A 27919-nucleotide genomic window follows, 5' to 3' on the forward strand; every position below is an offset into this window, starting at 1 on the left:
TTGTAAGAAAACTTGAGAAAGAAACAAAGGGAAAGAACAACACAGCAAGGGGTAGATGAACTTATCTTGAGGTGCATATCAAAGTTTGCTTCACTATATTTGGGAGCCTAGAAGACACCCAGGCATGCTTCATTGAGGAAGTAAGAGGACAGTGCTTTCGCTTAATTAAAAAATTGTTTTAACGAGGCTTGGTTGAAAATGCTGGCGAGAGCTTTGGGTGAGAGAAGCTTCTTTAGAGAAGAGTAACTTGTTAGTTAAATTTAGTCTATAGAAAGCGTGTTAGGACTTTTTTTTATGTAACCATTTGTTTCCAATATTCTTTCTTACTATTACTCAAATCTTTTTTCTTTGATGATAAACTTACTCTTGTTTTCACATTAAATATATCAGTGCTGTGGTGTTAAGCAAAATGATGGTCCTGGGTTGAATCTTACAAACCGTGATATACTGTTCCCTTGCCAATTGTAAGCCTGGTAATTCTGAGAGTTCACTGGGTAAGGATGCTGCAGGGAATCCTCTAAGTTTTGGGGGGCTAGAGTGTGCCTACACCGAGAGAACAAGGCCTGGAAGGCAGTGCTTGTGTTGCCGGAGACGGGTGGTTTCAGGGAGCTGATCCACAACGGGCACAGACAAGACTGCTGCACGCAAAGGGAAGGTGCGGAGCTGCCTCACAATCCTGGGGAGCATCACAAATGGTTAAAACTTGGGTTAAAAATGTTTGCATTAGTTGAAAGTTGCTTGTACATAGATAATACCCATTTTCTTTCTTAAGGATCGTAAAGGGTCTTACTAAGTGCATACCCGCCACTAAAAGGTACTGATCTCCGGGGTGAAAATTTGCATCCATTTTGCACTGACAACACTACGCATATGTTAGGAGTGGCAATGAGCAACTTCTCCAACTAAAACTACAGTTAAACTTAAATAGTTCAGTTTTAATAACCTGTGGTGGAAATGGGTCATAATTCCTTGCTCTGGCATAAAGCTCTACTGAAGAGTGGAATCTGCTATGACCTGGCCACGTATTAGTCATCAGTTACTGTAATTAAAATCACTGTTGGTACTGGAGTAGAGCCGTTCCCAAAGTGCAGGTTTGCAGACAGAGGAATTTGAAGTGATTAGCCAGGCTTTTTCGTCTGCTGCGGTCTGGTCTCTGATGGTATTTTATTTAGTTGTCATTCGTTTTGAGAAACTGATCAGAGTAGTGAAGTCAGGAGAGCCAATCTTTCTGTTTTAAACAGTGACTAAACACTAGGTAACAGATACTTTCTTTGCTCCAGGAATTTTGGTAGACCCTATGAATTACAGAGCTTTCTTCTTTTCTCCAGTATTTGTAAACCAAGGGTACGTCTTCACTTACATCCGGGTCCGGATGTAAGCAATCGGTTTTCTGAGTTCGATTTATCGCGTCTGGTTAAGACGCGATAAATCGATCCCGGATCGATCCCGGAAGTGCCCCGGATCGATCCCGGAAGTGCTCGCCTTCGACGCTGGTACTCCAGCTCGGCGAGCGGAGTACGCAGCATCGACGGGGGAGCCTTCCTGCCGCGTCTGGACCGCGGTAACTTCGGACTAAGGTACTTCGAATTCAGCTACGTTATTAACGTAGCTGAATTTGCGTACCTTAGTCCGAAGTGGGGGGGTTAGTGTAGACCTGGCCCAATAGTCGTGTAGTCTCGGTTATAAATGTATGTCCAAATTTATTTTTCAAGGTCAGAGGAGTAGTGTGACAATTTCAAGATATGCAATGTATGGCATACTAATTCAGCATATGCAACTTGAAAAATTCAGGATATTTATATAGGAGGCTTAGCCATTGAGAGGGCTTTCAGATAAAACTTGAAGTATACAAGCAAATTTAAAATAAATATGGATTATTTCCCCCAAAAAACTAATATTCAATCTGGTCTGGAATTTCTCTTTCCTTAACAAATACTTTAATATATTTCTCCCCTCCACATACTGTACTGGTGCTTCCAATTGGCCGGGTGAAGAAAATGACTAACTTCACAGATTTGAGCTTATGGAGACCTACAACTGTAGATTGAAAAATGAGAAAAGGAACACAGGATTGCTATTCTAGTCTTTCCCTTTTGTTTAGCTAACTTCTGTCTTCCTGTCTATATTTCTCGTTTGACCATGTGTTTCATCTTTTTCAATCTTGTTTTTCCTTTATTTTGTGATAGTGATTGTACCTAAGCATATTACTCTTTGTACTTAAAGCACTTCTCCTTTTGATTGTTGTACTGTTCTTGAGTGCTGGTTATTTACAGTTACTCTTCGGATGGGTGGCAGGACAGGAATTTTGACAGGTGATGAATGCATGCTGGACTCACTAGACCGGGGGTGGGCAAACTACAGCCTGTGAGCCATTTTAATCCGACCCTCGAGCTCCCACTGGGGAGCAGGGTCGGGGGCCGCTCCCGGAAGCAGCCACATGGGCTCCCATCCCCCACCCCACCCCACGGCTCCTACCTGTAGGGGCAGCCAGGGGCCTCCGCTCTGCATGCTGCCCCAGCCCCCAAGCGCCGCCCCTGCAGCTCCCATTAGCCAGGAACCACAGCCAATGGGAGCTGCGCGGGCAGTGCCTGAAGGTGGGGCAGTGTGCAGAGTTGCCTGTCTGCGCCTCCCTGTAAGGAGCTGGAGAAGGGACATGCCGCTGCTTCTGGGAGCCGCTTGAGGTAAGCGGCGCCCGGAGCCTGCACCCCTGAGCCTTCCCTAGGCATGTTATCCCATAAGGTGGTACTATGGGGTTTCCTTTGAAGGAACAGATGCTGAACTAAATGACTGTTCTGATCCAGCATGAAAAATGCATATGTTCCTCTGCCAGTTCTGTCAAAGTCTATAAACAAGTGTAATACTAAGATCAGTTTATCTGCAAATGAATGACATTTTTGGAAGTTAATATAATAGTGTAAATAAACATACTGGTATAATATCCTAGAGATGGAAGATCTTCATTTGCTTATATAGTAGAAACAGAAAAAGCCTCTCCACACCATCCTTAAATCCCAGTCCTGTTCTGTATATGACTAAATCTTAATTTGAAAACATAGTTTAGTTTCCATGACTATTCAGTCCTTCAACCATCTGCCAAAGGCTCCAATTGTGCCTGAGGTGTTCATGTTTCAGACAGATATCTGCTACAACCAGGACCGATGCCACCTACTCATATCCCATAGGTAACTGAACATCTCGGTCTGAATGAATTTTGGTAACTACTGATTTGATCCAGAGGTGTACAAGTGAAAATTTTCATATCCCATCACCCAGTCCATTCTAATTAAGTAAAATAGGAAATGCACACAATTTCTTCTAGACTAGATCTGTTCTGAATGTGTTATAATCTGAGATGAAAAGGAACCCCATCACAGCTTTGGACCTCATCCATACTACTATTTATGTGGTAGGATTCACTGTAACATCTGAGCACCACACAGAAAATAAAGGAGCTTATTCTTTGCATACTTGTGATACACAAAAGTAATATTCCCTTTTTAAAGTTGAGAATTGAGGCACAGAGCAGCGCTGTAACGTGGGCAGTGTAGACACGCTTTATCTCTGAGGGAGAGCTCTCCTGGCGATAAAAATAAAACCCACCCCGAACGAGCGGTGGTAGCTGTCTATACTGGCGCTTTTCAGTGCTAAAACTTTTGTTGCTCGGGGGGGGGTGTTTTTTCACACCCCTGAAGGACTAAAGTTTTAGTGCTGAAATTGGTAGTGTAGACACAGCCTGAGTCAGAGCGTATACTTGAATCAGCATTTTATAAACCATTCCTGTACCTTAGCCACCAGATCATCCCCTTTTTTCTGCACTACCATTTTTGGCTTGGCTCTAACCATGGTTTATATTTGCTTACAGCATATTTAGAACTGTTAGTGGTAAATGGTCATGCTTTTTTTTTTTTTTTTGTAACGTAGAATGGATACCCTATTCATGTTTGTGTAGCTGGTCTGGTTGGTCCTCACAGAGCTGAGAGAACGGTGGTAGGACATCCGAATGCACTGCCACCAAATGTACATATTTTCTGAACATTCTGTTTTTCTTCTTTTAATTGCTCAGATTTTCCCAGATGCCCTGAAAAGAACATAGGCAATTTATGGTACACCTCTACCTCGATATAACGCTGTCCTCGGGAGTCAAAAAATCTTACCGCATTATAGGTGATACCGTGTTACATTGAACTTGCTTTGATCCACCGAAGTGCACAGCCCCCCCTCCCCCCCCGAGCACTGCTTTACCGCGTTATATCCGAATTCGTGTTATATCAGGTAGCGTTATATCGAGGTAGAGGTGTAGTTGTCAATGCATGAACTGTTGTAGCAGAAATGGTACTGTGTGGACACAAATGGAACAGTGTTGTTGGTAACTGGTTAATGTGACCTCTACCTGATATGGGGATTACCGTTGAAAGCCGTAGCATGGACACGGCCTTGGATGGGAATTAAATGACCTTCATATTAATCTCACATTCTTTATTGTGGTGATGACCTATCCTAAGTTTAAGCAGTTAAGGAATATTTTTGATGTATTTCTAAATTTGTGTTTCATATAGTCTTAGATACAGTAGTATATCATTGTAGTTCAGTTTCTGATAACTTTAGGCATGTAAGGATTAGATTTTTATCAATTAAATGTCAGTAAATGTCAGTTTCATCATACACACACAAAATAACAAACACAAATTTCCATCAGTGATGATAGAAATTTACAAATAGGCAAAATAAAAAAAAATGCTACTTAAGAACTTAATAGACTTTTATTTAAGGATATTTACTCTGTATATTTTGATTTGTGATGTTGATAGTTTGTGTTTTAATGGTTATAAAGCTTTACCTTTTTAAATCCCAATATCTGCTTTAATTAAATACACCTCTACCTCATATAACGCGAATTCGGATATAACGCGGTAAAGCAGTGCTCCAGGGGGGCGGATCAAAGCAAGTTCGATATAACGCGATTTCACCTATAACGCAGTAAGATTTTTTTGGCTCCCAAGGACAGCGTTATATCGAGGTAGAGGTGTAATTGTCTGACCTCCCCATAATTTCCCACAAGTGTGAATTTACATTGATAAAAATTGAATTCTCTAAAGCCTACTTAGAACATTGTAATGCTTTAGTGATATATAAGATTCATCAACAGTTTATTTTGTGTTCCTAGTATGACCACAGTCTCAATTTTAATTGTTTGGAGTTTAGTTTGAACTGGCTGCGTTTTACAAATGTTAATAGTGTAAAAAAATAAAAAGCCAGGACTGCTTAGGCTTCAGTCATTAACAGTTGTAAACATATTGCATGCAGACACACATCAGACTAATAAAAATAGGATAACTCTATTAATCCAGAGAAATTAAACCAAGGATGATTTTGGCCTCATATTTTAACTGGCCAAGGCTTTGAACTGGTGTGTTAAACTACTTTATCAAGGGAGGTGTATATGGTGTGTGCACATACACTTGAGTTCTTTGCATTTGTAAGGTCAACCTGTTGTATGTTCTGCCAAAGCATTATTGACAAAAATTGACAATGAGAACACATTAACCTGTTCATTGTATATTCAGGGGCACTTGAGGTGTTTTATGATGATGAATACATTTACCTATCAAACCCTTTATTTGTACCTGTATGTACTTCATAGTTAGGAAAGAGTAATTTCTGCAGAAAAGTACATTGTGCTATCAGTATATATATATTTTTTGTAAGTACTTATCTTAAATTTGTTTTCCTTTCTCTAATTGTACTTTTTCTCCTACAAAACTGGAGTAGTCAATAAGTTTAAATGTGACATACATAGAAAAAATGTTTGCACACAAGATGTGAACTTCTTTTTAAAGGGTTTTCTAACCATTAAACCAATGAACAAATGTAGTTTATCGTGTTTGGTCTTTTTTGTAAACAGTTAACTGAAATGTCCAGTACATTTGGAAGAAAAGCCCTTTATCTAAAATTCCCTTGTCTTGGAAGCGGTGAGACTTCCAATTCTCCATGTATTTGTGCCTTTCAAGGAAAAGGTACAGACTTGCTCTTGACCTTAGGAATAAGGAATGTCAATCAGAAAACAACCGTTTTTTTTCTGAGGAGTATATTTAGCCTTCCTCTGTCATAAAAAGCAAAAGGGGCACAAACCCATTTTTTCCCCACTTAGTGACATTTCAAGTAGTAGGTGTTAATATGGCTGCAGACTATGCCTTTTTCTTCTGTTGCAAAACAAAAGCTTGTATTTAAGCGTAGAGCATACACTTTTACCTCGATATAACGCCACCCGATATAACACTAATTCGGATATAACGTGGTAAAGCAGTGCTCCAGGGGGGCGGGGCTGCGCACTCCGGTGTATCAAAGCAAGTTCAATATAACGCAGTAAAAATTTTTGGCTCCCGAGGACAGCGTTATATCGAGGTAAAGGTGTAATTGCTAATCTGATAGCATGTAAGAAGAATTCTTCCTCCACTGCTTTTTGGTCCATATTTTGTGGGGTAAGAAGGACAGGGCTTCTTCCTTTATATTTTTGCTTTATCAAAATGAAAGAACATGAGAAAATTACATATATGAAACATCTTAAAGTGTTGCATCCTAGAGGAATGAATTGTGGTTTTATATTGATATCCTCTATTAAACCTGCTACTTAAAAGCTTTTTTCCCCCTTTATAAACTATAGACTTTTTTTTTTTTTTTTTTTTTACTATTTCTGGCGAAAGAGAACATTCTCTATTGTAATACAGGTTTGTGACTGTTTTCCCTATAGATTGTTGAAGACTATGCTGGAAGATGGCAGGTTCCTTTGCCTCAGCTTCAGGTGCTTCAGACAGCTCTTTGTTGTTTCACGTCTGCCTGTGTATCATTCCCAGCTGAATGTGAGCACGTACAATATGTTTTGAGTAGCCTAGCTTTGTAAGTACATCCTTTTTCCTATTAACTCCATTTACAGGCTAACTGTTAGTGTTCTACTTTTGCAATGAAAGCAGCATGTCAAAAGAGGTCCTGTTTTGTAAAGGCAGTCTTACTTTCTACTATTTAAATACACAAGACCAAACTTATTCCTAGTGAATTAAATAATTGAAGCTCTGAAAGGGATGACTTTAGCCTGTTCTTTTTATATCACATTTACTCAAAGAACATGCTCAGGTCAAACTTGTGAAAGTGTTGTACAGTTTCTTTTAACAAAACCACCTAATTAACAATAGAAGTGTGTCTGTGATCATTTTATATTTCACTGACATTTTAAATGTTATGTTCTCCTGAAATATTTGCAAACCAAACCTTGTGGCAATAAATGGCCATGAACAAAAGTGAAATTGACTGGTACGCTTCTGTTGTCTAAGCAGAGAGATGCAAAAAGTAAATAAACTAAAAATTACTGTAATGGCCTAAGGTTTTTGTAACAGGAAAAGATTTGTTTAAATTGTGACTCTAAATCTGATTCTTCAACAAAACACTTTTTGGAGAAGAGTTTGTTACATAAGATAGTTAAGAAAACATTTTTCTTTTGAGGAAAAGATTTGTTTATGGCTAATTATACACATCTTCAACTGATGATTTTGTTACCCTTTTAATTTGCCCTAACAAAATCCTCCTCACCATCACATTTATTGTCTAACTCAATAAAGTAGATGCCAAAAACTTGAAAATGTCAAAATAAAAACAAACAATTCTTGTATCCTATAGATATTGGCTCCTGTCATAAGTAGGTGGAGAGAGGAAATTTGAAAGCATACTGAGTGCTGCTTTCACAAATAAGAGCGAGTTCCGGCTGAGTAAATGAGTTAATTTTTTGTCCAGCGGGTGGAACAGCTCTGTCTTGCTGAGCTCTGGTTTTAACTGTTGTTAGTTTGTTTTTGTTACTAGTTTTACTTGGTCAGAATTTGTCATCTCAATGTGGGATTTTGTGTTAGCTCCATGAACTGAGGGTTAGAAAAATATCTGTAAGGGAACACTTTATTGGTCTTTACATCTCCTGCTTGCATCTTCAGAGTGAGCTGGCAGACCCACCTTTTTTTACCTTGTCTTTGAACTACCATCACTAATCCCAGGAGACTAGAAGCTTCTATTTTGTGCACTCATGATATACTTTAAAAAAGTGAAACTGAAGAGTAGGGTAGAGTAAATATGTGGAAATATAACTCTTAAAAGTGAATAACTGTTGAGTGAAACCAGAAAAAATAGATTTATCAAACTATGGTGGTCAAGTACTTGAGGATAAACTACTTGCCCCTATAGAGTAGAATGAATATAGTCATAGTATCTGCTTTTAGAGAAAGATCAGTTATTGTCTGAAACGTGATTCAGGTTGTTTAATACCTGGCTCATAGTTGATGCTTATTAGCTACTGTGAATCTTGTAAAAACAAAATACATTCTAAGAAAGATTTAGTGTTTCAGGGTAGGGACAATACCTTCATATGTGTCTGTACAGCACATAGCACTATGTCATTTCGATCCTGAGTGGGGCCTATGGGTCCTACTGCAACACACATAATAAATAACTGTCACACCAAATTTAGTGTCTGTCCTACTCTAGATTAGGTACTGATCAGAAATTGGGGCCAATTGCCGGGGGGGAGGGGGGGAATGAGTTTCTCAGTCATCTGCTATCACCCCTTATGTTAAATCTATGCACATGAGTTTGGGGATGGATTGTCCTTTATAGCTTGCTTGCCCCCAGCTTATGAGTTTGAGGAGCATTGAGCACAAAACAAAGTATTCCCTCCCCCCCAAAAAAACTGTTGGCTTAGTTTTGCTGTGATGTCACAAAATGATTCTGGGGCATAACAGTTACCAAGGAAACATTGCTGAAGTATGTTAGCCCTAAGGGTGTTGAAGTCTTAGTCTTTCGGAAAATATACCATACATAATACATAGTCCTAGCTCTTAAAGGAGAGAGAGGGAGGGAGGGAAAGGGGGGGGGGGGGGAAAGTAGATAAAACAGGAATCTGCCTGACCCCATATGGGCTTTCTCCATACTTGATCAGGGTTTCCTTGGTAACCAGATGGTAAACTACTGAGAGCAGGGACTGCTGTTCTCTCTGTGCACTTACTAAGCAAACCATTCATAATAAATGAGGCAGCATCTATAGTCACTTTAATACAGGAGTTGTGTACTGGGATCATTGGTAAACAACATATACAAGCACTGACTTGTAGCACCTATGTTATCTGAAAAGATGGTGTGGCAAATGGCAGTAAACAACATGAATGTAGATACCTATATTTTAAAACGGCGTGGTAGGTCAGATCACATTTTGGAGCATCAGGAGAGATGAAATTGCCTACGATAATTTTGATATTCATGTACAAAGATTGATGGAGAAGGAAATTTTAAGTCTTGTTTTGAATGGCCCATCTGAGCCTGCTGATTTAAGCATGCAGCACATATTGAAGGTGAAGAAATGTGAAATTTAGATCTGCAATTCACTTTTAATAAAAACTAGAACAAAGGTATTTGCAGATGATCCCAAGTTCAATCAGAAATCAAATAAAAACACATACTTAGAGTTAGTGTAGTCTTTCCCAAGCAGTGTGTGAGTTCCCGAGGCTGGTAGTTTTCCAAACCATCACATGACACGTGACTTCTGCTGCAAGTAAAATGTATTACTTAAACTTACTGATCTCACTTCAGATTGGCAATGAGAATTTGTGGTTAGCAGGAAGTATTTGTTGTTTCAATTAGCAAAATTGATCAAATTTTCCTTTAGGATTGAGATTAAAGGGCCCTTGTGCAAAAGAACCACTACAGCTTTGAATATGAAGGAAGGTGCAAAAATTGACCATGCCATTTTAAAAATAAGAGACTCTAATGTAGAATATCTCTAAATATTTTTTTTACAAATTCAGAGTAACCTTTTGATTCATCATTGGATAAAGAAGAATTAGGTGCATCTTAATGTAGAAGTAGCTCAACCCTTAATTACTTCCAAACAAAGCCTGTTATTGTAGATAATGTTCTTCCCTTTATAAAGAACATGACTTTTACAGAAATGTTTGTTGGCCTGGTCTACGTTTAAAATGTAGATCAACCTAGCTGTGTCACTCAAGGGTGTGAAAAATTCATATCCCGAGCACTGAAGTTAAGCTAAGAACACAAGACTGGCCATACTGGGTCAGACCAAAGGTCCATCCAGGCCAGTATCCTGTCTGCCAACAGTGGCCAATGCCAGGTGCCCCAGAGGGAGTGAACCTAACAGGTAATAATCAAGTGATCTCTCTCCTGCCATCCATCTCCACCCTCTGACAAACAGAGGCTAGGGACACCATTCCTTACCCATCTTGGCTAATAGCCATTAATGGACTTAACCTCCATGAATTTATCCAGTTCTCTTTTAAACGCTGTTATAGTCCTAGCCTTCACAACCTCCTCAGCTGACCTAACCTCCAGCGTAGAAATGACTTAATTCGCCTGAAGAATTATTTCATCAACCTAGCTGTTGCCGCTTGGTGAGGTAGATTACCTACATTGATGGAAAGACCACATCCGTTAATGTGGGAAGTGCCTACACTACAGCAGTGCAGCTCTGCCGCCTGTAGTGTAGATATGCTTTTACTGTTCACCTTAGATCTTCTTGGCATTTGTACATACCTTAATTCCTTTCGACCAGTTTAGTGTTGAAGCTTGAGTAAAACAATTTGCTTTTACTTTAGGAGATCTTTGGAAACTGAATTTCAAAAGTACTGAATATAGAAAGTGAATTTTAATTGGTTATTTTCTAGGTACCTTGTGAACTGTTAAGTTGACCAAAACTTTTAAGCTGTTTTATAATAATTTCTGAAACTCTCTTTCACTACTTAAAGTTTATCTGATACCTACAGTTGGAGGAATAAATGTTCCAGGCAGAGAAAGTGTTAGACAGGGATAAGTTGTCTCCACCAGTAAGTTCTAAGATCAGTCCCCTGTTACCTCCAGCAGCTGCAGAGGATGCTAGGACTTGCACAGAAGCCCTGTTTGGGCCTTAATATTTCATGACAGCCCATGGCTGGTATCAAACTTCAAGCTCCATTCTCACTAGCTTCTCTAACGGAAAAGGAGCTTTGTCTGAATTATTTATTCCCCCGAATTGGGGCCTGCGCCTAAGAGGACCCTGCACCCTAAAAATGAGCACCTAACTTAGGCGCCTTTTTAATTTTTACTCACCTGGTGGCGCTCCGGGTCTTTGGCGACGAGTCCTTCACTCGCTCGGGGTCTTCAGCGGCATTTCGGCGGCAGGTCCTTCAGTGCTGCAGAAGACCCAGAGCGCCGCCGGGTGAGTGATCCCTGCCGGGGCCCCGTCAAAACTATTCGAATCGGGCCCCGCACTTCCTAAAGCCGGCCCTGCTCGCTATAACATCCTTCCTAATAACGAACCTTCGGCTATAATAAACCTGGTCCCTGGATCCCACCTCCAGTCCCATGGCTGTGGCAGTGCTGGAGGAGCTGTCAGCTGTACCACCCCTCTTTTGCTATAATGAACCCCTGGCTATAATGAACAAATGGCATGGATCTCAGTGGGTTCATTATAGCAATGGTGTACTGTATTTGCAAAGTTACTTTTGTAACCCCAACGGCTAGAAATTTAACTTTCTTTAAATGAAATCTTAAAATCAGCAAAAATTGATGACTCGGGTCCTCAGCCCTTTTGCTACAAAGTTACTCATACTAGTAACCTGATTTTGGAAGCCTTTATTTTTTTCTTTTACTGTTTGTTCAGGAAGTTTTAACAGGTTTACAAATCCTTGCCATGTAAATATCAGAAACAAAATAATCATTACAATAGTAAGCTTTTGTTTTGAGAGACACCGTACGGTAATATAGTCATCGGATCTCTCTGTTTAACAGGTTTTAACATGTTATAGTGTGAGAATCATTACAATGCCCATAACGTGTTTCTAATGTGTATATTAAATTGAGTGAAATTTCTGATTTACACATGTAACAGACCAGGCATGTCTATCAAATGTTAATATTCTCCCAAAAATTGAACAATTGTGCTCTTTTTTTGCGGTGAATGTACTTTGTTGGAGCATTGAATAAATGGTAAACCAAATATGTTTGTCCTCTGTCTATTTTGCTGGGTACTTCATTGGTGCATTAATTTTTCATAACCACCTTTGATATTTCTTCGAACCATTCTGTTAGTTTTTTCAAGATTTCTAACACTGAGGGTGATTTTTAGTCCTGTTGTTGCCTTACCAAATAGCAGAATACTATTATCAGTTAAGATAGTTAATTTCTGTACTTTTATGTTTATCTTTAAGGTACTGGGAAAAAAAAATTTAGTGACTCTTCTTTAGAACTAGATATAGTGGACCCTTACAGAAATCCGCTCAAGTAGTGTGGTAAGCTAAAATCGATAGAGTAGAGTGGCAGAGCAGTGCTTAGCAGTACTCCAGCAGTTCTGTCTCAGGAGGGAAGTTAGTCTGCATCTTGCAGAGTGTGGGAGCTTTGCCACTGGATACTTCACTGCTCTCCTTCTCTGATCACATAGTGGCAAGTGGGATACTTCTAGCTAGTGACTTGCTGCAGGATTTGTCAAGGATTGAGCTGTGAGTAGAGCACAGTATCTTTGCAAGAAAAACTCAGAGTAATAAAAGAAATTTTAAATCAAATCTTTTGTGTGAAAGGGATAGAGTGAGGGGCAAGCTGTAGAAACTATACAAATATAGGGGAGGAGCAATGAAAATAAGTCAGAATTAAGACATACCAATTTTGTATGCCAGTTTGTTTGGTCACACAGAAGCTAAATTAAGTCTCATTGGGTTGTGAACACAACACTTCATCATTCTTGAAAACCACCTTAAAAAGTTTTCCATAGACAATACAAAACAAATTATCAACTGTTTAGTCATTTTTCTGGTACAACAGTTTCAATCACACATGGCCTTGACAATTAATAAGTATGTAGTGAGAAGACAAAATAAGGAACGGAAAACTTGTGGGTGAGAAGGTAAATTACTTGTGACTTTGACATTTAATAGAAAGTAACATGTTAGGGGTTAAGTCTCTATCACCCAAAGTCCTGTGCAAAGTATTAGGCTAACCTACAAGACTTGTATGTTTCACAGGGATTTGAATTATGCATCATGGAAGTATTATTCTATCATTTGTGAAAATTCAAATTGCTAAATTTTCTTACACTCGAATACTCAGGCTTGTAGAAATACAGCTTCAGAGCATTGCATGGCGACTTAGCAGTGACTAGTGATAACTCAGGGCTAAATCTTTGTGCAGTGCAATTAAAATTAATCCCATCTAGCAGCTGCTGTTAATGAGATTCAAAAATCTGAAAATAAGAAATTTGTGAATCTTTTCCTGAGTGGTGTGGCTTTGAGTTTCAAATATAAATTATGCAATTGTATTGCCATGTTTTTGTTACAATGGTACATTATGCATCTGGAAGGGAGACAATTTCACCTCATTCTGTTCAATTTCCATCTCCATGTCACATGCCTAGAGTGAGCAGAAACCAAGTTAAAGGTGATGTGCACGGTTCTGTTTTAATTTATAGCATCATCTTGATATATAAAGGAAGTCAAAAGGATTTTCTGTCCCCAAAGGGTTTTTTCTGTTTGTGTTGAGAAATATCAGATAGGTCCATTCCTGTGTTCTCTAGCAAAATGAGGGGACTGAGATCATAATCATATTGGGAGTTTTCAGATCCAAAAGTTGAAGAAGTATCAAGTCTTCAATCTATGTTCTTGCTTTCAGCAGCTGTTTAAGTTAACTCTTGAAGTAAAAATCTCTATTTAATTTGGTTTCATTTACATGATGTCTGTGATTTTTACCATCTGAGGAGTTACACAGTAGTTTGAGTTTTTAGGGGTGGGCCAGACCTGAGTTTCTCATTTACAGCCAAAAATATTGAGTTAACTGATGCAGAACTGAGGATAGCTTCCATACATTGTGGGTGGGATTTTCAACGTTGAGCATTTTTTGCCTAACTCTTACTATTAGTATAAATTGGGTCAAAGTCAAACAAATGGTAAGTGCTTTGGAAAACACTACTCTATATTTTAACTGCTGTGATATGTAATACAATTTGTAATAGAGTTTTTGTAGTTTGACTGCCTAAGTACCAAATAATTTCAGGATCCCTAGCTGTGAAGACAGCTGAAATGATTTGCTTTTGTTTGGTTTGGTTTTGACTTGTTATTTACTTGTGTTTGTAGGAGTTTTTTTGAATTGCTGCTGTTCTTTGGAAAAGATGAATTCTATGAAGATCCTTTAAAAGATATTCTAGGTTCAATCCAGGTAATACCAGTTGTTGCTTGCTTCTATGTTTGTTTTTGTAAAACACAATTTTTGGTTTTTGAAGATCAGCCTGTTTGTAGAAAGTCATGCTTTCATGAGTGTTTGGAGGATACAAGCATTGGTAGAACACTTCAGTAGCGTGAAGAAAGATAGTGAGCCATTTTACTTACACTTCCCGTCTCTGTAATTTTATCAGAGGAAAAATCTTTTAGTACACTTGCCATTGCTACTACTGTTCATATCAAAAGCCTAAATAAACTAGAGCACAATCCTTGTTTTGTAATGATGAACAGATTATTAATAAGGTTCTATTTTGTGAATTTGCTTTAAGAGACAGAAAAAAAATTCAAATAAAGATCCCATCACCAAATTAATTTCTGACAGCTTTCCTTTAAGTATCTGACCAGAGTTTAGTGTCATTCAAGTAATCAAGTGTTCCAGGTTATGATTTAAATCTACAGTTTCCTCCTCCACAATTTTAGACAGTGGACTGAAAAAGCAAAACTGTTATCTTATTTTATTGTTTAGGACTAGGCTGTGTTCACACTTACTTGCCTTATGTGTTGGGCATTAGAGGATGCTAACATCTAGTAACTGCTTTATAATTGTACAGTAATGTTCTCATTAACCATCTGACATGAGTTACCTAGGCACATGCTGCAGAATTGGGTGGGGGAAGGGAGCTGATTTAGACACACAGAATGAAGCATGTCATGGTTTTGCTGAAGTTTTGTGGGACTGTTTTTTGTTAATATTTAGGGTACCCAAAGGAATGGTTGCTACGTCAGATTCAAGTTGAGACAGATCCTTGCCGTAAAGAATTTATAACATAGACAGGGGATGTAAGAGGAAACTGATAAAAAGGCCCATATTTTTTCTTTACCCTTAAATTGTTTGTTTTTATTTTAGCTTTTTTGGTTTGTCCTTTTTTATTTTTGATTTACTTAAACCATTTGCCTCTCATTTGTCATTTTGCATTTTGACACACATTAGTTTTGTTTTCTTTTAAATCAATAGTGCATTAATGGTCAAAGTGGTCTTTTTAATGAGGAAACTTGTAAGATTTGCTTTTCAACCGAACACCTACATACAAATTGTCTTGATGAAAATAAATCCGTTTCAGTTCCTTGACAGTCAAACACAACTCACTCAGACATAATAGACAAACTTAGGAATGAATTGAAGAACATAGTAGCTAAAATAACCTACAGCAGAAATGAACGTTAAAGCAGTGAATTGTAAATGCCTGGAAGCTGTTCTCTAGCTTTCATGAAATATGGATTGTCCCAAAGACACTTCAGTGTGCAATAAAATCTAATGATAGATAAATTATCTTGAATAGAATGATCTGAAAAGAATTTCAGATACCATCTTACTTTCCATTTAGTATCTTGTTTCTTTTTGCGGATGACTGATACCAGGTGTTGTGTTAAGCTATTAATTGATGCTGGTGGCAAAGGCTACTTTATACCAGTAAATTACAAAGAAAGAATAACTTGGGCAGCATGAAAATTGTGGCTGCTGCTATCAGATTACTACAAGTAAACATTTGGCTTGATATAAGACTTATAGGGTTTAAAAAACATATCTGCTTTAGGACATTCCATAATCACCACATAATTCCAGGGTAACTTCTTTTTTGTACTGCATTTATTCACTTCTGCCATTAAAATTAACTTAGCAGAGTATAGACTGCATGACTGGACCAAACCTCACCTGTTATAAATCAGTGCTGATTTATGCAAGCTGAAGAACTGCCCTAGTATGTGTTCTACTTAAATATCTCTTAATTGGAGACTAGAAGACAGCTCCCCAAAAGTTTGGGAAATGGCACAAACTTGTCAGGCTTAGTTGAGGGCATTGTTAGGATGTTTACCAAGGTTTGCGTATAACCTTTAGATTATAGAAAAGCTAGATGGGTACCTTTTTAAAGGCTTAATATATAGCTTCAGTCAACATGTATGTGATTTCATAGTTTTAACTCAAAATAAATATTTCTTGAAACTTGTTTACAACATTTTATAATATGTATTTAACTTGTACGATAACTTTTAAACCCTTCTTACGAAGTTTGACTTTTTAGCCATTAAATGACTAAAACAGGTCTGTCAGACCTCTTGACAGTTTTAAATCTAATCCACTTTTTTACTCCTAGGAATGCCAGAACCTCCTAAGCAGATACGGAAATGTCAACCTGGAATTAGTGACTCGAATTATCAGAGATGGAGGGCCATGGGAAGATCCAGTATTACAAGCAGTTCTTAAAGCAAAGCCTGTATCTCAGGAGTTAGGTACTTGATTTAACACACATACATTTTTAAAAGACTTTAAAACATGCATGTTTAAGTATTATTTTACAAATACTTTTGCATATTGGGGCAATACTGACAGAGAAAGTGTGGTGTCAATAGTACGTAAGTTGTATTTTTGATATAATTTACTATACATGTTATACTTGGTGTCCTATATAATAGGTACTAATTTGAAAAACTTGTTCACTGTTCGCTCACCCTGTAGGGCATAATGAGCTAGTTACCCTGAGGCTGTTTTTTTTTTTTTTTTTTTTTAATTGAAGTAATTACATATAATACTGTTAGAGCCAGGTATTTACCTGTCAACTCAGTAGTTTGGGAGGAGGGGCAAAAGCTCTTCATTAAATTTCTATCAAGACAAGACATCAAGGTAGTTGAAGTATTCATAGCTTTATACAAGAAAATAAAACTGATTTTGAGGTTTGAGGTGATTGGTGAAAGGTTTTCACCACCAGCCTTATGAACTACATTAAATTATATTACAAAAATGTCTTTACTAACCTCCTAGGGAATGTGGTCTGCTAGCAGTGGTCTATGGCACCTTTTTACCTCTTGCTTACTAGTTCAAAAGTGGCTCAATTTGATATTGACTAAAGGATGCCACTATCTTTCACTAGTTTTCCAATTTTTACATGTCAACAGAGTATCTTTCTTGAGACAGACTGGTTCAGTCAGTAGACAAGTGTGTACATTATAATTGTCACCTTTTATGGTAGCATTAATTCAGAAGGTAAAGACTGAAAGGCCATGGAAACTGAGTGGCCTCCCATAAGCATAGATGGTTGTTCCAGAACAAAGTGGAGGGAATTTAGTAAGATAATGCAGGGAAGCTTTGAGTGCTATACCTCATCTGTGGACAAAAGGACTTGGGTCTTCAGAGGTGTCAATAGTGTACCTTTCATTATAAGTAAATTTGTATGAAAGCAGAATGATGGGTGGGGTGGAAATGTCATTGGAGAGTTTTGTATCACACTGCAAGTTCCACCAGAATTTCTGTTTGTAATGATCTGGTGGTAAAGGAAGTAATAGAAGCAATGGAAGTGATAGAAGTCCAAAAGGATCTGGGCTTTTTATAATATCAACAGGATGTTCTGAGAGAGATGGAGAGCGCTCAGGTACATAGCACATTCCTCTTCAGTTTTGGACGTTTCAGGTGGCTTGATCCAAATTCTTGGCCTTCAAAAAAATAAAATAAAAATAATCGGTCCTTTTCCTAAGAGCTATTTATTTTCTGATTTGCCTGGTTAGTCATTATGCAGAAGCTTCCCCCAGCATGCTTTCCTGCTACCTGGTTCTTTGTCTCTCCCAGAATAAAATTAGCTGTAGCCTTTAGAAGATCATTTTACCTAAGATGACTGCAGGCTGGATCTCCCTTCCTTGCCATTGCTAAGTATTTTAGCTCCTATATTTTCTACTGGCTTTCTCTCACACATCTATCTCTGAGATGGTAGCACATCCTTATGCTGTTTTCTATTTCCTTTTAGGCAAATAACTCCTTGTTTTAAAAAAGAAAAATATTTTATTGCTACTTAAATTTGGCTGCCTCTAAAGCCCAAATCTTCTGGAAAGAGCTTTCAGTGAGCATAGGAGGATTTTTGAATCCTTAGTGTGAGCAATTCAGTACTGCAAAAATAATACATTCAGGCTACATTTATCTTTCTAAAACATTACCAAACTGCTTTCACAGTGGGCACTTTTGGTCAGGGTGGTTTGTTTTAAATCGTGAGTTAAATCAGCAAGCAGAAGATCTTGATTTAAATAATCGATTTTAATCATGTTTTGTGTTTGTACTTATTTTCCTAAAGACAGGTTGATTTTTCATTATTTGGTAATTATTAAAACATGTTTGCAACTAAATATAGCCTTTACACTAAATGTGGTGCTTTTTTGCTAACCAGGAGGACACTTTATCTATACACCTTTAGTTAAGCAATTTAAATAGCTTACCTTACTTTTATTCAAATTCTTAATTTTTGCATTTTTCTTGTTACAAAATGGCGAACCATGCATTTCTTATTTACTAGATTAACTTTTTTCTTGTGATTTATATTAAGTGCCTGTTGGAATTCAAATTCAATTAAAAAATGCACAAAAACAGCACTGTAATACTTTTATTAAATAAAGATTCATAAAAAGTTTCAAAGTTGATCAAACATGATTTGCATTTAAAACTGACTTATTAATCAAAGGCAGTATTATCTCTAGTTAATGAACTGATTGTTTCTGGTCATCATATCCTTCAAGATTTTAGAACCCATAGATCTCACCAACACCTAGTTTTTATTCATAGATTGGAAGAGGAAAACAAGCTTTCCTGCATTTTCTTCAACTCCCAGTGGGTTTCTTAATTTTGAATGAACTAGTCATCAAACTGAACTAGTTGAATAAACTGAAATGAAGAACATACTCTCTTCACGCTTGCAGAAGAGGTTCTTCTTCGAGTGCTTGCTCATGTTGATTCCATGGTAGGTGTGCAGTTGCTGGAGATTTTCCCCTTAATGGTCTCCGTAGGTCCGGCCCTAGCGCCCCTGGGAGCCCCGCGCTTATGCGCTGGTATAAGGGGTGCCACTGGCCTCGTGCCCTCTCAGTTCTTTCTTACCATCCATGACAGTTGCTGGAACGGCTTTTTGCTCTCATATGGTTTTCTTACCCTGGTGGTATGGACTTGTTTTTTATGTATAGTTCTCTCTAGTTAGGTTAGTTAAAACAGTAAACGTTAAAGTATAGATAGTTGTCCCAGTCTTGAGGGACTTGGTCCCAGGGACTGGGCATGTTCCGGTCTGCACATTTCAAGCCCGTGCTCTACCTGCGGCAAAGCCATGCCTATGAGCAACATGCATTCAGCTTGTCTGAAGTCCCTCAGGGAAGCTCACATCAAAGACAAGTGCAAGATCTTCAGGGGCTTCAGGCGTCCAAATCTTTCCGTACCTCGACAATTGGCTGATCAAGGGCCGTTCACAAACTTAAGTCCAGTGCAACGCTGACTTCGTATAGGCTACCTGTCGAGTTGGGCCTATTAATAAACGAGAAACAGTCAACGCTAGCCCCTGTTCAGAGAATAGAACTGGAGGCCCGGTTCCAATCTATGTCGAACCTAGTCCCCTCGTCAGGGCCCACCCACTCATGGTCACTGGGATGTGGCTCAGGTTGCTGAGTCACATAGCAGTGTGTACTTACTTGGTGCAGTATGCGTGGCTGCATCTCAGACCCCTACAGATGTGGCTGGCCTCAGTCTATTTTCCAGGCAGGCACCATTTGGACATGATTCTCCCAGTTCCGTTGGCTGTCTTAGTGTCTTTGACTTCGTGGGTGGACCCATGGTTGGTGACAAACAGGGTGCCCTTTGCTGCCCCATATCCTTCAGTGACCTTAGTTTTGGATGCTTCAGACCTGGGATGGGGAGCCCACCTCAGCAGTCTCAGAACCCAGGGCCTCTGTTCCCAGGAAGAACTTTCCTTACATATAAACATCATAGAATATCAGTGTTGGAAGGTCATCTAGTCCAACCCCCTGCTCAAAGCAGGACCAATCCCGAGACAGATTTTTGCCCCAGATCCCTAAATGGCCCCCTCAAGGATTGAACTCACAACCCTGAGTTTAGCAGGCCAATGCTCAAACCACTGAGCTATCCCTCCCCATCAGGGAACTGAGTCATATACTTAGCCTACCAGGTGTTCCTTCCCCATCTGTCAGGCAGAGTAGTGCAGGTCTTAACGAACAACCCGGCCTCCATGTTTTACACCAAAAAACAAGGGGTAGCTCACTTTTCAGCCCTGTGTTAGAAGGCCCTCTGGTTGTAGGACTTTTGTGAGGATCACGCAGTCCACTTCAAGGTGGTGCATCTCCCGGGAGATCAGAATGTGCTAGCGGATCCCCTCAGCAGGTCCTTCTCCTCTCGCCACGAGTGGTTCCTTCATACACAGGTGGTCAGCACCATCTGCCAGAAGTGGGGGACTCCCCAGTTGGACCTGTTCACCACCAGACAGAACAGAAAATACCATCAGTTCTGCTCGGCACATGGGCTCAGCAAGGGCTCCTTCTCGGATACCTTCCTGCTCTCCTGGGCAGTGGGGGGACTACTGTGTACGCTTTTCCACCGATACTCCTGGTTCACAAGGTTCTCTTAAAGATCAAGACGGACAAGGTAAAGGTTACCCTGATAGCCCTGGTATTGCCTCATCAACGTTGATTCGGGATGCTTCTGGACCTCTCGGTAGCAGCTTCACTGGGGCTCCCACCACCCCCGGACTTGATCTTGCAGAACCAAGGCCGATTGCTCCACCTGAACCTCTCCTCCCTACACCTGATGACGTGGCTGCTGTGTGGCTGAATGCAGAAGAGCAAGTCTGCTTGGAGCAGGTCCAGCAGATCTTGCTAAGCAGCAGGAACCTCTTCCCAGGCAACCTACTTGGCAAAATGGAAGCATTTCACTTGTTGGGCCTCATAATGGAATCTCTCTCCATCTTGGTCATCCCTGCAGTCCATCTTGGGCTATCTGCTTCACCTGAAGCATCAAGGGATAGTTCTGTTATTGATCAAGGTTCATTTGGCAGCCATCTCGGCCTTCCATTCTCTGGTCAACAGTAGATCAGTCTTCTCCCACAAGATGACGGTCTGGTTCCTGAAAGGTTTAGAGAGGCTCTACCTGCAGGTTTGCAAGATTCCCCCATGGGACTTAAACCTGGTGCTGTCAAGGCTCCCGGGAGTCCACCTTTGAGCTGTTGGCATCTTGTTCTCTACTGTTCCTCTCGTGGAAGGTTGCCTTCCTTGTGGTGGTTTCCTTGGCCAGCAGCATCTTCAAGATCAGAGCCTTGACTTCAGAACCCCCTTATACGGTGTCCTTCAAAGAGAGCGTTCAGCTACATCCCCAACCGGCCTACCTACTAAAGGTGGTGTCGCAGTTTCACAACAGCCAGGACATTTTTCTGCATGTCTTCTTTCTGAAGCCTCGCAGAACAGAAAAGGAATGCCGGATGCATACCATAGCATTCGACGGGCCCTGGCCTTCTACATTGAAAGGACTAACCCTTCCACAAGTCAACATAGCTTTGTATGGTGACTGATCTACTGTTGACTAGACAGGATGAAAAGTCTGCCAGTGTCATCTCAGAGAATCTCATCCTGTATAACCACCTGCACCCGGGCTAGCTAGGAACAGGCGAAGGTTCCACCTCCGGCCATCATGACGGCTCATTCTGCGAGAGCTCAGGCTTTGTCAGCGGTATTCCTCATGCAAGAACCAATCCAGGACATTTGCAGGGCCGCAACATGGTTGTCAGTTCATACTTTGATGTCCCACTATGCCATCACCCAGCAGGCCCAAGACTATGCCAGTTTCGAAAGGGCAGTGTTACAATTAGCACGTCCATGAACTCTGAGTCCACCTCCAAGGGTACTGCTTGTGAGTCACCTAACATGGAATGGGCATGAACAAGCACTCAAAGAAAAACTGTTACTAAACTTTCGTAACTATTCTTGGAGATGTGTTGCTCATGTCTATTCCATGACCCACCCTCTACCCGTCTGTCGGAGTTACCGGCAAGAAAGAACTGAGAGGGCCTGGGGCCGGCAGTGCCCCTTATACCTGGTTTGATTTTCTTCAAAACTTGGCAACAAAGTTTGTGAGTTAATGGGATTAAATCACTTCTTTTTGAATTACAGAGGGACTAGGCAGGGATGTCCATTGTCTCCTTTACTTTTTGCACTAGCTGTGGAGCCTTTTGTACAGAGAATACAATGGATCCATCACAGGAATCAAAGTTGCAGGAACACATCAGAAAATAGCAGTATATGCAAGTGATGTAATATTTTTATCTAAAGCAAATATTTTCCTAAAATTAGCTTATAAAGAAATTTGGGACTTTGGGAAAGTGTCTGGATTTCAAGAAAATAATGCCAGATCTGAAGTGATAGCTATAAATTTGCCAGACTCTGAAAAGTTCCTCCTCCAGAAAACGTTTGGTTACAGATGGGCAACGTATTCTATAAGAGACCTGGGAATTCAAGTCTTAAAACAACCTAGAAGAACTGTATGATTTAAATGTCAAACACTACTCCAGCACTCCAGATCTGTTCATTTGCTGAAGAAGTATGCAATTCCTTGGTTGTGAAGAATAGCAACAGTGAGAATGAATATTCTGCCAAGGATATCTTTATTTCAAAATCTTTCTGTAATTATCCTAGACAAAGCCCTAGCAGGAATGCAGAGGATGTTAGAATTTATATGGAATCAGAAAAGACCAAGAATGAGAGCCAGTACTTTGTACAGTCCCATTAAATAGGGTGGACTGGCTGTTCAGAATATTCTATGGTACTATCAAGCCAGCCAGCTCAAAGCAGTAGTGAATTGGAGGTGCTCTAGCCCAGCAAAACACTGGGTCTGTATTGAACAAGAAAATTGTGGCAGTGTAAACATTGCTGGGCTATTATGGATTAATAAAGAATCAAATCTGCCAGAAATGTACACACATCTCTTAGCAAAGGCTACTCTGTGGGTTTGGGATAGAACTAGAGATAAGATCAGTTTTTTCCTCATCAATGACACCAATTGCAAATAATCCAGATCTTAACTCAAATCGCAAACCAGAGAGCTTCAAAGATTGGGTGAGCCTTGGAATAAACACAGTTGGTAAACTATTCAGTAAAGAAACTTTTCTATCTTATTTAGAGATTAAAGATATCTTTAACTGGCCTGCTCTTCCCTGATACCAGTACTTTCAAGTCAGACACAGTTTATCAGCTTTCCAGAAAAACTGTTTAAAGCTAACTTTAATAGAAGCAAAGGCATCTAGTCAATTAGGGAACAAAAAATTGTAACTAATTTATTTCAATCTGTGCAGACAGATTTCCTAACAGAAAAGTGTCCCTATATGACATGCTTTGAAAATGTGGATAGACCAATCACGCCAAAGGAATGGGGTTTGATCTGGAAAAGAGGACCAGCAACCTCAGTCTGCAGCACAATAAAAGCAAATGTATTTAAAATACTGTTTCAGTGCTACTTCACACCAACCAGGTTAAAAAATATAAATAGGCTGAACGAACTGGAATAAATGTTGGAGAAATTGTGGCGAGAATGGAGATTTTATGCATATATGATGGACATGTCCAGTCACTTGAGAGTGTTGGGATACAGTTGGTAGCTAAATATCACAACTTCTTGGATATTTATTGCCAAATGATCCTTTGATAATGCTCCTGGGGCTTCCTAATGGAAATGGTCTCTCACAAGGACATGAAGAATTAATCTCTCATCTGCTAGTAGCTGCTCAACTGTGGGTAGCCTTTCATGGGAAAAAGAAAAATAGCTCAACGATTGCAGAATGGTTCAAAAAATAGGAGGTTGTGGTTATGGAAAAATTCACACCAATTATGTACCCAGTAAAATAAGCAGAAGACAGATACTTATATATTTGGTTATCTTTTCGTCAGTACTCAGATTGCATTCACCTGCGGAAAAAAATCCAGCACACCAATCCAGTTTTTTTGGATCTTAACATTTGATAGACATACCTGGTCTGTTAAATGTGTGTGTAAAGAGTTCACTCAATTTAATAATATCACTAGAAATGTCATAGGTATTGTAATGATACTTATTCTGTACTATGGTAATACCCTGTTAAGTAGAAAGATCCGATGACTATATTCCTGTATGTCTCTTTAAACAAAAGTGAAGTCTTGTAATGATTTATTTCTGATATGTACTGGTCAAAACTTCCTAAATACATAGTTTAAAAAAACAACTTAGCAGCAAACTTACTGCTTAATATTATTTTTTGTATTAATTTAATAATGTTAGATTGTAGTAAGTTTAAATCTTTCTATAGGCTGTCATAACTTTAAGTAGGTTTATTTTTAAAAAGCACCTGTATTTAAATAAAAAAATCAATTTAAATTTTAAAAAATCCCTGTTCTTTAAAATAATGGATTTTTATCCATCTTGCCTGTCTGTCGTCCATCTAGCTATGGATTTAGGATTTATCATCAACTGATTTTCATAGATGTAATACTTAGACAGTGTGTACTGTATGAATAAATCCTATTACGCTGTGTCAGGTCCCCCAATTAGTAGACAGAGGAATAGGCTAGGATAAGCAATGGTTATCATTTCAGCAATATTTCCGGATGGCCATGCAGGAGGGCAATCTTTAGAAAAAGATCTGGGCTTTACTATTGGAAAAAGTGCTTTCCTGGAGACAGATACACGGACCTTTTAGGCAGACCATTGAGTCTCCAAAGCAGCCTGCCATGAATTGCAGGAGAAGTTAAAATTAGAAGGGGTAGAGACTCTCTGACATAAAAGCTTTCTGCTACCAACCTTTAACCTTTATAATCAGAACATCCAGTAAATTCAAGCAAGATTCTGTATAGTCCTTGTCTGGACAAGAATAGATGCTTTATTTTATTTTTCTCTTACCTTTTTTAAATTAACACTTGTTCAAATGCTGTGCCTGTAATTAGGATTTGTCTGTTGCTTTGGGGCTTAGATCAGCAGCATGTATATTCTTGCCTGGGAAGGTAGGGCCCTCTATGCTAGAGAGGTTTCAGAGTAGCAGCCGTGTTAGTCTGTATCCGCAAAAATAACAGGAGTACTTGTGGCACCTTAGAGACTAACAAATTTATTAGAGCATAAGCTTTCGTGGGCTACAACCCACTTCTTCGGATGCATATAGAGTGAACCATATATTGAGGAGATATATATACACACACATACAGAGAGCATGAACAGGTGGGAGTTGTCTTACCAACTCTGAGAGGCCAATTAAGTAAGAGAAAAAAATCTTTTGAAGTGATAATCAAGATGGCTCAGTACAGACAGTTGGATAAGAAGCAAGTGTGAAAATACTTACAAGGGGAGATAGATTCAATGTTTGTAATGGCTCAGCCACTCCCAATCCCTATTTAGCCCTGAGTTGATTGTGTCTAGTTTGCATATCAATTCCAGCTCAGCAGTCTCTCCTTGGAGTCTGTTTTTGAAGTTTTTCTGTTTTAAGATAGCCACCCGCAGGTCTGTCAAAGAATGGCCAGACAGGTTAAAGTGTTCTCCCACTGGTTTTTGAGTATTATGATTCCTGATGTCAGATTTGTGTCCATTAATTCTTTTGCGTAGAGACTGTCCGGTTTGGCCAATGTACATGGCAGAGGGGCATTGCTGGCACATGATGGCATATATCACATTGGTAGATGTGCAGGTGAACGAGCCACCGATGGTATGGCTGATGTGATTAGGCCCTATGATGGTGTCACTTGAATAGATATGTGGACAGAGTTGGCATCGGGCTTTGTTACAAGGATAGGTTCCTGGGTCAGTGTTTTTGTTCAGTGATGTGTGGTTGCTGGTGAGTATTTGCTTTAGGTTGGGGGGTTGTCTGTAAGCGAGGACAGGTCTGTCTCCCAAGATCTGTGAGAGTAAAGGATCATCTTTCAGGATAGGTTGTAGATCTCTGATGATGCGCTGGAGAGGTTTTAGTTGGGGGCTGAAGGTGACAGCTAGTGGTGTTCTGTTATTTTCTTTGTTGGCCCTGTCTTGTAGGAGGTGACTTCTGGGTACACTGACCCAGGAACCTATCCTTGTAACAAAGCCCGATGCCAACTCTGTCCACATATCTATTCAAGTGACACCATCATAGGGCCTAATCACATCAGCCATACCATCGGTGGCTCGTTCACCTGCACATCTACCAATGTGATATATGCCATCATGTGCCAGCAATGCCCCTCTGCCATGTGCATTGGCCAAACCGGACAGTCTCTACGCAAAAGAATTAATGGACACAAATCTGACATCAGGAATCATAATACTCAAAAACCAGTGGGAGAACACTTTAACCTGTCTGGCCATTCTTTGACAGACCTGCGGGTGGCTATCTTAAAACAGAAAAACTTCAAAAACAGACTCCAAGGAGAGACTGCTGAGCTGGAATTGATATGCAAACTAGACACAATCAACTCAGGGCTAAATAGGGATTGGGAGTGGCTGAGCCATTACAAACATTGAATCTATCTCCCCTTGTAAGTATTTTCACACTTGCTTCTTATCCAACTGTCTGTACTGAGCCATCTTGATTATCACTTCAAAAGATTTTTTTCTCTTACTTAATTGGCCTCTCAGAGTTGGTAAGACAACTCCCACCTGTTCATGCTCTCTGTATGTGTGTGTATATATATCTCCTCAATATATGGTTCACTCTATATGCATCCGAAGAAGTGGGTTGTAGCCCACGAAAGCTTATGCTCTAATAAATTTGTTAGTCTCTAAGGTGCCACAAGTACTCCTGTTATTTATGCTAGAGAGGGGAGGAAAGGAAAACAGGTGGGGTTAATCAGCCAAAAAGCACCTAAAAGTCTGAGAAGTGACTTGTGAATAGCTGTGGTCAGTACCCATGTAGGTGAGAGAGTCAGTAGTCAGGGGTTCCTGCTGTGAAATTGAACTCTCTCACCTTTGGATGCTGGGGCATGGTGGCCCATGGCTATATCATCTGAAAAAGGGAACTCTATAAATAAGCTAAAATAGTACTGCAGACTTTCCATTCATTACTCAGTGAAAATGGATAATGTACCAAATCATTATGCTCACAGTCTTTTGACATGAGTAGAGGTAGGAGTTAAATATCAAATCTCATAGTTTGTCAGGGACTTTTTTGGCATGTAAAATAGGTGGTTGAGGATTCGGTTACCTTTAATATAGATATAGCATTACACAAGTAGTCCCATCATGTGTTTTTAATTTAATTGGAAATATCAGTGATTTTGGTTCTAGTGGTAGTCTGCAATAACTACTGTAGTTCATGCTTGAATTCTGCCTTCCATTTAAATCCTTCCCACTCCTTTTTCACTTGCTCATAACTTTCTCACACAGGTACCTTAGAATTTTTTTATTATTATTATTATTATTGGAAAGTTGAGGTAGAATTAGACTATTTGCATTACAGAAGATTGTCATCCAACTTTGTACGCTTAAGTAATTTACTTCACTATTATGATAAACCTATTATTTCTGTGTTTTGATAGCACCTAAAAATCCCTCTAAAAATCAGCCTCATTGTCCAAGACACGTAACAAACAGTCTCCGCCCCAGAGTACTTACAATGTACACAAAAGACAGGATGCAACATGTGCTCCTCAAACTAGAAGCATCACACTGAGATTTTGTAGTCTGGAATGAGACTTAAACTGTTCAAGTTTAAAGAGAATATGTTAATGTAAACTTTGATCTAAAATCTGCTATTTTGCATGTGTGTTTTATTTTTTCCTATTTTTTTTAACACGTTTAAGTTTTTTCCATTTCAAGTTGAAGAAATTAAATGTAAAATCTAGCATGAGTTCAATCTTCAGATTGAAAATTTAGTACTCCGTCAGGGGGCCAGATTTTTAAAGGTAATTAGGTG

General features: G+C 39.4%; 1 protein-coding gene across 1 annotated transcript in view; it reads left to right on the forward strand.

Moving 5' to 3' along the window:
• ZNF654 (zinc finger protein 654) overlaps nucleotides 1-27919 on the forward strand; it is a 60624-nt gene that overhangs the window by 16399 nt on the left and 16306 nt on the right. The window contains exons 2-4 of the mRNA XM_065418666.1: nucleotides 6749-6894; nucleotides 14139-14220; nucleotides 16376-16511. Coding sequence (XP_065274738.1) covers nucleotides 6749-6894; nucleotides 14139-14220; nucleotides 16376-16511 — 364 coding nt within the window. The remainder of the gene's footprint in view (nucleotides 1-6748; nucleotides 6895-14138; nucleotides 14221-16375; nucleotides 16512-27919) is intronic.

Source organism: Emys orbicularis, chromosome 1 (genome assembly GCF_028017835.1).
Source record: "Emys orbicularis isolate rEmyOrb1 chromosome 1, rEmyOrb1.hap1, whole genome shotgun sequence".
In the NCBI taxonomy this organism is placed as follows: Eukaryota; Metazoa; Chordata; order Testudines; family Emydidae; genus Emys; species Emys orbicularis.